Source organism: Myotis nattereri, assembly GCF_964212035.1.
Source record: "Myotis nattereri genome assembly, chromosome: 3".
NCBI lineage: Eukaryota > Metazoa > Chordata > Mammalia > Chiroptera > Vespertilionidae > Myotis > Myotis nattereri.
In genome coordinates, this window is record NC_138077.1 from 209,878,048 (window position 1) to 209,887,278 (window position 9,231).

Sequence of the window (9,231 nt, forward strand, 5' to 3'; positions counted from 1 at the left end):
AACACCTTTATGTTTCTGCCCCTCTCTCCTCTGGGAAATAACACTAACTACCCTGATATTATTGCGCATCCTTTCCTCTGTGAAAATGTAAATGGAATCACTTTAAAGTGGAGTCGGAGCTGCAATCCCAGAGGAACTGCCTTGCCGCTGTACTACTCAAACCCTAAGAATGTTACCACCGGGCAAATTAACTCTTGGACTGGGCCTAAGGCAGAGGTTTCCAAACAACTGTTTACAAAGATAACAAGAAAGCACACATTACACCATGAGCATCATTCACGTTAAAGACATCCCTTCCTTAGCTTACCAGGACCCAGAGAAACTTCTTCCTACTGATGTAAGTGATCGCCCCCCTTCCCTTTCTCATACACCCCTCGCCTTTACCTCCCAACAGTAACACGACTGGGGCTTCTGCCTGAATCAGGGCTTTCCAAACAGCTCTTCTCTGAACCTGGAATAAATGCTTGTTGCCTTTCACTTTGGCCTGTTAGTCTCAGGTTAGCACTTGTGTTTTTTATTTATTTATTTATTTATTTATTTATTTATATTTATTTATTTTTTTATATTTTATTGACTTTTTAGAGAGAGGAAGGGAGAGAGATAGAGAGCTAGAAACATCGATGAGAGAGAAACATCGATCCGCTGCCTCCTGCACATCTCCCACTGGGGATGTGCCCGCAACCCAGGTACATGCCCTTGACCGGAATCGAACCTGGGACCTTTCAGTCCGCAGGCCGACGCTCTATCCACTGAGCCAAACCGGTTTCGGCAGCACTTGTGTTTTTTAGATGTATCCTTATTGTTTTGTTTCAAAATTAAAATATGGTATTGTGCCGAAACCGGTTTGGCTCAGTGGATAGAGCGTTGGCCTGCAGACTGAAAGGTCCCAGGTTCGATTCCGGTCAAGGGCATGTACCTGGGTTGCGGGCACATCCCCCCGGTGGGAGATGTGCAAGAGGCGGCTGATCGATGTTTCTCTCTCATCGATGTTTCTGACTCTCTATCTTTCTCCCTTCCTCTGTAAAAAATCAATAAAATATATATAAAAAAAATGGTATTGTATTTTAGGCATATACTCCAACTTCCTCTCTCTCAGTTGATGCCTGTTCTGAGAATTAGCCATGTTGATAAACAATTCTGGTTTGGTCATTTTAACTTCTATATCAAATGAAAATACCATAATTTTTCCATTTGGGGTGATTCCAACTTTTCGCAATCACAAAGCTGCGGTGCACATCTTCGTACATGTCTAAGGCCCACAGCCGGGAGAGGCATTCACGAGTCATGGGAAGAAGCAGCGTCCTGTTTATTAATTTCCAGTTCCCTAACCAGTGGTGAAGGGAGCACTTTTGCACAGGTTTATTGGCTGTTCAGTTTCCTCTCCTGAAAATGGCTGTTTGACACCTTTGCCAGCTTATTTATTGGGCTGTTGGGCTTTATTTAGGGTTGCAGTTCTTCTCTATTCTGGATACAAATTATGTTCCTTAAATGCACAGTGAAGAACCTCGTTGAGGCTGTGGACTTTTCACTTCATTTACATTATTGTTTTGGGTTTTATTTGTTTGTATAAATAGAATATTGACTTTGATGTGATTAAGTTTTCTGATCTTTTCCCTTTCACTGTGTGTCTTCTGGCATTTTAAGAAATAATTCCCTACCCTTTTAAAAAAATTTTGTTAATTCTCACTTGAGGATATTTTTTCCATTGACTTTTAGAGACAGGAGGGAAGGAAGGAGAGAGAGAGAAAAACACCGATGGGAAAGACATATTGATTCGTGGCCTCCAGCCTGAGCCCCTACCGGGGCCAGAGGTGGAACCTGAAACCCAGGCACGTGCCCTTGCCTGGGAATCGAACCCGAGACCCTTCAGTGCTAGGGTCAACATTCTAACCACCAAGCACCACCAGCCAGAGCTGATTCCCTACTTCACATCATACAGTCTCTTAAAGTTTCATTTTGCCTATTTACCTTTAATCCATCTAGAATTAATTTTTAGTACAAAGTAGGAATCTAATTATATGTTTTTCCAGATGGTTAACCGATGTTCCAGCATCTTTTATTAACATTTTATCCTCACTGATTTATCACACGGGCTCAGTCATTCACTGCACTTCTACACCCCTACAGGCCAGTTTCTGCTTCTCCACTATTCTCCATTGTCTGGGTGTTTCTGCACCAATGTGACACTGTTTCAATGACTATATCTTAAATTATATAAGTCTCCTGCTTATTCAAAACTATTTCAACTACTTTGGCTCTTGACTCTTCCAAACAAACTTAGGAAGAGAATTTTCAAGTTCTATGAACAATTCTATTGCACTTTCATTGGAACTACACTGAATTTATAGACTGATTGGGGAAAGCAGGCATCTTGGTGGTTTATGTCTTACCAACCATGAACGTATCTCTTGATTTATTAAAGTGTTCTGTGTCCTTCAATGATAAACACCTTAAAGCCGAATGGCTAATAATAGCTCTCCACAGATCATGTCTACTGTTCAACTCATTTCTAGACAAGAAAGCACAATCAGAAACCGTGAAAAGGATACATGTCTGTACCACTCCAAACTTGAGCTGCGTGAAGAGGCGCACAAAGAAGTCCACAAAGAGACCCACCTGGGAAGAGCAAAGGAGCGTCAGTCACACAGCTTCCTGGTGTGTTACGGGCACTGCCCTCAAAAGCACAGGCTTTCCCCTCTGCATTCACGGTGCACGCACGCCTGCTGCGCACGCACGCCTGCTGCGCACGCACACCTGCGTTATCAGCCAGCAGTGGGTGGATGGGCTTTCGTTAGTCACTCTGGCTCTGCAGGGGCCCCGCTCCAGCCTTGCCCCTCTGCCCACTAAAGAACAAAAGAATGGAGTACAGCTATGAGAGGAGCAAAGTAAAACAAAGAGAGAAAATTATGCAGAAAAAGATGTGAGACCAAGGAAGACCACTGTGTCTTTAGCGATGCTTAGCTATATAAGCACAGAGCTTAGATTACTTTGAGAAAATCAACAGCAAACTTTTAAGTTGATTTTAGAGAGAGAGAAACACTGATGTGAGAAATATCAATCAGCTGCCTCCCATATGGGCCCTGACTGGGATTGAACCCACAACCTGGGTATGTGCCCTGACTGGGAATCGAACTCAACATCTTCAGGTGTATGGGATGATGCTCCAACCCACTGGGCCAATCTGCTCTGGGCTAGCTTAAATTACTTTGTATGACGACATTCACTTAGCTGTATATGGGTTTTGCAAGTTGGTTATTTCTATTTACATAAGTCACTACTTTGACTTTTAACTGTCTTATGTAGTCAGTGATTACCCTGATCAACCACTCTTCCACTCTCATAAGTCCCTGCTCTGGGCTTAAAGGAGAACTGGAAAGACTTCTGATTTTGTAGATTCAGGATCAAAGGATTCAGACTTCCCTCAAGCCAATGCTGAGGCTTTTAACATTAAAGCAGTAAGCGGTGACAGATCAAAGGACAAGAGAGCCAGTAGCAAGAGGAACAGGTAGTACGTTATAAAGGCAGGTCTGGCTGAAACCGGTTTGGCTTAGTGGCTAGAGCGTCGGCCTGCAGACTGAAAGGTCCCAGGTTCGATTCTGGTCAAGGGCATGTACCTGGGTTGCAGGCACATCCCCAGTAGGAGATGTGCAGGAGGCAGCTGATCGATGTTTCTCTCTCATCGATGTTTCTAACTTTCTATCTCTCTCCCTTCCTCTCTGTAAAAAATCAATAAAATATATTTAAAAAAATAAAGGCAGGTCTGCCTGCCTTTAACATGAAGGTGGGAGGTAAAGCTGTTACTATTGATAAATGGCAGTTCAAAGGAGTTTGATATGAAAGTGGCAGAAAGACTAACAACTAGATAGCTAATGACTATGCCTATTACAGGGAAATTTGCAACCAGAACCATATATAGCAAAATTCACACTCTGAAATTTCCACAAAACAATTAAATCCACCCAAGTTGCCCCACACTGGTATCCATCAGAATGTTACCAAAGAGGCCTCTAAATGCCATTAGTCTTAACTACTAAGATGTTCCTTGACCTCTAATTTACTACAGTAAAAATTGGACAAGTGCCGTGAAAACAAAAACTGTGGTCGGCCCTTGTGGCTATATTATATTAAAAACATGTTTACATTTTATGGGTATATCATGTATACTTAATTATGAGACTTGTGGTCAATTCTAGAGAAAGATGATAAATAGGCTGCTGCTTAGGAATATATATATATCTCCCTTATTATGGACTGAATGTTTGTGTTTGCCCCCCACCCCAAATTCATGTTGAAAGCCTAACCCCCAATATGATGGTATTTGGAGGTGGGGGCCTTTAGGAGGTGATAAGGCCAAGAGGGTGGAGCCCTCATGAATAGGATTAGTGCCCTTATAAAGAGACCCCAAGAGGGAAAAGGGACTGGGGGAGTGCAGAATAGGTGAAGGGGATCAACTGTATGGTGAGAGGGTTACTAGACTTACAGTAATAAACACTATGTAGTATACACAAATATCCTATATAATAAAAGCCTAATATGCTAAGTGTCTGGTTGTCCAATTGGAACCCGAGTGCATGAATTTCGTGCACCGGGCCTCTAGTTGAATTATAATGTAATATACTTAAAATATGCATTATCTTATATACTAAGTTTATCATGATTAAAGAGAGACCCCAGCCAGAGAGCTCTCTTGCTCCCTTTTGCCATGTGAGGACAGGGCAAAAATGGTCATCTCTGAACTGGAAAGCAGGTCCTCAGCAGACACTAATCTGTTGGCCCTTGATCTTGAACTTCTAGCCCCCAGAACTGTGAGAAATAAATGTCTGTTTCAAGCCATCTAGTCTATGGTATTTTTGTGATAGCAGCCCAAATGGACCAAGACAACCCCCTATTTAACACAGCAATGATGGAGAATCAGATTGGACCGGTCTCGTTTGGACTGGCTGCTACCTTTTTCAGGTTTTCTCTGCCAGGTTTTACCATGGTAAGTCAGCAGCTATGGTTCCAGACCTTGTGCTACTATCATCTTTGGCAATGTTTCATAATCTTTTCTTGTCCATGATTCATGTGTGAATGTGCTGACCCCAGAGCCCTATGCTTTCAGGTGTAATCCTCTGCCCAAACCGGCCAGCTCCACCTTCTAGAAAAAACGAGCAATGTGCAGGGAAGAGCCCAGATCAGCACAAAGCAGTCACTGAGATCAGCGGTGTCCTGGTGACTGGCACGCTGTGCTACAGGCAAGGGCGTAAGCGTTAGTTTTGTTCCCATTACTTTGCTTTTTCCCTACAGAGTGACTCAACATCCACTGAGTACTCTCCCCTCCATGTTGTCCACCTGACAGGACCATAGCTTATCGTAAGAGAACTTGACCCAACCTTCGAGTGCTTTAAAGAACACCGAAGTTGTATGACTTACTTTCATTTCATAAAGAGAAATATAAAAAAGTGTCAGATTATTAATTAAGAAAAGAAAGAGGAAAAAAGACAAGGTAGTCCCTGTTATGACAAACAACTTATTTGTCAGGCTGGAGCTTGACCTCTGACCCGCTCCAGCCCTCTGGCCCGCCATCCCCTCATGCCCCGCCTGCTCACCAAACCCGTGCAGACTCCAATGGCAAACACCACCATCCACTTCACCGCCTCATACCTGCGACCTTTCTGTTCACACAGGAAAAAAATGACTCAGTTTCAGGATTATGTTGGCAGCAGGGAAAGAACACAACTTGGCCAACCAGTTTTAGAGTGAATTTCACAAGGACAGCAAAAATGTCAAAGATGATGCCTGATATGGAGGGTGCTTTATAATGCAAGAATGATGGACTCTAAGGGGGTGGGTCAGCGGGTATTTGGGTTGGCAGGAGGAAGCAGTCTAAGGGATAAATGCTGTTGCCTCATGAGGGTTAAAAGGATAAGGGATAAAGGTAAAGGAGCTATCGTAAGACCGCCTCAGTCCCAAGAGATCAATAAGGGACTCACCTTATTATCCATGGTCTCCAAAACTTCCAGGTAAGGGTCATTGATACAGCGATCATAATCCAAACTCTGAAAGAGGGCCAGGAGTAAAAACGTCATACTATGGTACACGATCCCATTTTGAGTAAATAAAATTAAGATTTTTTTGTGTCAACATACATAAAGCAAAAGCATCTGGGTAAACTGTTAATAATGGCTATCTCTGAGGTGATAGTTTAGGAGGTGTTCTTCGTATCTGGGCATTGTTTGAAATTTTCACAGCAAACACGGTACTTTCTATATGTGCAAAAAGAATTTTTTTTTTTCTGATTACAAAAAAACACACCACAGAGCCCTACCTGGTTTGGCTCAGTGGATAGAAAGGTCTGGGGTTCGATTCCGGTCAAGGGCACATACATGGGTTGTGGGCTCGATCCCCAGTAGGGGGCGGCAGGAGGCAGCTGATCAATGATTCTCTCTCATCATTGACGTTTCGGTCTCTCTCCCTCTCCCTTCCTCTCTGAAATCGAGATATATATAAAACACAGCGAAAAATTCTGCTGAGAAACCAGACCCATCCATGAGTGATCAAGTATATATTTATATATGTGTATATATATTTTAATCAAGTTAGTGACATCACATTCTAGGAACAAACAGGGGAAAAAATTAAAATGTTGAAAATATGAATAATCTTCATACCAAATATTTATAGAAATGACTGGTCAGTTAATTACTTGTTTGATGGTTTTGCCTAATAATGCTATGACTCCACAAACAATGAAAAGGTTTTCAGATGCCCAGAAGAGGCAACTCTATAGCAACAGGAAGTAGATCAGTGGTTGCCTAGGGTCAGGGACAAGGACAATGGGCAGTGACTCTGCTAATGAGTACGGGGTTTCTCTCCAAGGTGACAAAAATGTTCTAAAATTGATTTGGTGAGGGCTCCACAACTCTAAATATATTAAACATACCACTGAGTTGTACACATTAAATAGGTAAATTGTATAGCATGTGCATTATATACTAGCCCTAACCCTGAATAAAGCTAAAGGGGCATTTAGAAACAAATGCAATGCCAGAACATCAATCTTTTCTTTTTTTTAAATATATCAGCTGAGAGCCTAACACTTTGTAAAATATACATCAATGAACTACATATGGTCTGTATTAAAATCAGATATTGTCACTTCTCTCTCTCTCTTTTTTTTTTTTTTGGTTAATCCTCACCCAAGGATATTTTTTCCATTGATTTTCAGATAGTGGAAGGGAGGGGGCAGGGGCAGAGGGGAGAAGGAGAAGCGGGGAGGTGAAGAGAGAGAGAGAGAGAGAGAGAGAGAGAGAGAGAAGAAAGAGAAAAGAAAGAGAAAAGAAATGTGAGAGAGACACATTGATTGGCTGCCTCCTGCACATGCCTGACCATGTCCTGGGATCAAACCTGCAACCCAGATTTGTGCCCTTGACGGGAATCAAACCCGAGACCCTTCCGTGCACCAGCTGACACTCTAACCACTGAAACGCACCAGCCAGGGCTGTCACTTCTCTACCATGACTCACTTCCTTTTATTTTTGCTGTATATGTTGCTCTTTGATTTGGGGGAATAACAACTTAAAAATTTTCTATCTTTCTCTCCTTCTCCCTTCCTCTCTGAAAACAATAAAATCAATAAAACTATATTTAAAAACGGCAGGGGGCTTGTTAAACAGCCCCTTTCCTAGAGGGAAGTTACCTCTCACCCACTCCCTTGGTTGGCATCCTAAAGCTCCCCTCTGAGGGGCCCAGGTCAGTCACTGCTTTTGTTACCAAGACAGCAGCTAAGAAGCTCACCTCATAGTCTTTCCTTGGCAGGATCTCATCCTCCTCCTCCTGTGTTTCTCCAAGGATGGTCTAGAAAACAGATCCACAGAAGGGATACCTTCTTAATGGTTAAAAGGAACAGGAGGCAGAAGTGTTTACCGACTTTTGTTGCTGGTTTCTAAATTGTCTAGAACCATTGTCATCAATGGGAACAAGATCGCAAAAAAACCCCACAAAAAACAACCCACAAAATCCTTTTGGGATAGGGGGTGATGTGGGTGGGGATCCAGCTGAGCCTTTCATCTCTATTGATACATTCTCCAAATAACCACTCTTGTCTTCCGGACACGTCAAAGATGCCCACTGCCAGCTTCAGCGGGGAAAAAATCCAGGTCCGTCTGACAAGGTGCCCAATCTGAAATCCGAAGGGACCTGTCAGCTTTGGGGACACAGCACCTCCAGTTTTCCCAGGATGCCTTGCAGGGGGAAGCTGGCTTGTCAATGACCCCGACAGGCTTAGGGACGGAGTGAGAAAAGCGCTGGAGAACCTAAGCCAGCGGCATGACAAGAATGAAAGGGCTCATTCCGAAAATGCTCGTTTCACTCAACACTCCTTCCAGGTGGAAATTTTAAAAAAGAAATCTATGGGATTCACTGAAGCTGGCCCGGATTCTCTTAGATCCCCGGGAGGAGTTACGAGAATTAGCCTCCGGACTTGGGCACGGGAAGCAGGGCCGATTCTGCAAGAGCCCGGCATGCGGTGCCCGTCCGCACACGCTGCCACCTGCGGGCCCAGCTCGCCCGGCCCCACCTCCGGCGACGCCTCTCCCGTCCCTTAGCAACTGCCCGGCCCAGCCCGCAGCGCCCGCGCCTTACCAGCTCCTCGGGCGTGCGGGTTTCTCGCTCCCCGCAGCAGCAGCACCACCGGCAGCAGCAGCACAAGGACCCCCTGCACCCCGCCATCTTCCTCTTCTGCTGCCGCTCCGGACCCCCAGTGCCAACCCCCTCCCACCCGCTCGGCGCCTCACGTGACTGGCCCCCGCAGGGTCACGTGTCCCTCTCGAGTTCGGCGGCCGAGACGGGGAGTGGCTGCAGACGGGTGGGGCGACGGGCCGCGTCACAGGACGGCGGTGGAGCGGCTTCCCCCGGGCCCGCTGGGCGCGGCCATGTTGGGGGCGGGGCTTCCTGTCGCCCGCCGGGTGGTTTCCGCCCCCTGGCCCCGCCTCCCTTAGCAACAGACTCCAAGGCCGCGCGCCCCGCCCCCTTCGCAGCGACTCCGCGGCGGCCTCGCAGCCTAGTTGGCACGCGTGCTGTGCGGCGCCCGCTACGGGAGGGTGAGTGACGGCGTGGCGCGGGGTACACAGACCTGGCATCGGGGGCCACCAGCTGGGGCCGTGACTTTCCTTTGTGCGGGGGGCAGTGAGGCCGGTCTGCCCCTCTAGGCGGGGGCTCCCGCCACCTCTGTGAGCTTCTTTCGCGGGACGA

The 9,231-nt window shown here is 45.6% G+C and overlaps 1 protein-coding gene across 1 annotated transcript in view; it reads right to left on the bottom strand.

Annotated features, from left to right (window-relative positions):
* Window positions 1-8,722, bottom strand: part of CLCN6 (chloride voltage-gated channel 6) — a 33,795-nt gene extending 25,073 nt beyond the window's left edge. The window contains exons 1-5 of the mRNA XM_081087924.1: window positions 8,623-8,722; window positions 7,777-7,836; window positions 5,973-6,038; window positions 5,589-5,654; window positions 2,550-2,616 (exon numbers count right to left, since the gene is read on the bottom strand). Coding sequence (XP_080944050.1) covers window positions 2,550-2,616; window positions 5,589-5,654; window positions 5,973-6,038; window positions 7,777-7,836; window positions 8,623-8,709 — 346 coding nt within the window. The 5' untranslated portion in view covers window positions 8,710-8,722. The remainder of the gene's footprint in view (window positions 1-2,549; window positions 2,617-5,588; window positions 5,655-5,972; window positions 6,039-7,776; window positions 7,837-8,622) is intronic.
* Window positions 8,723-9,231: the final 509 nt, after the last annotated feature.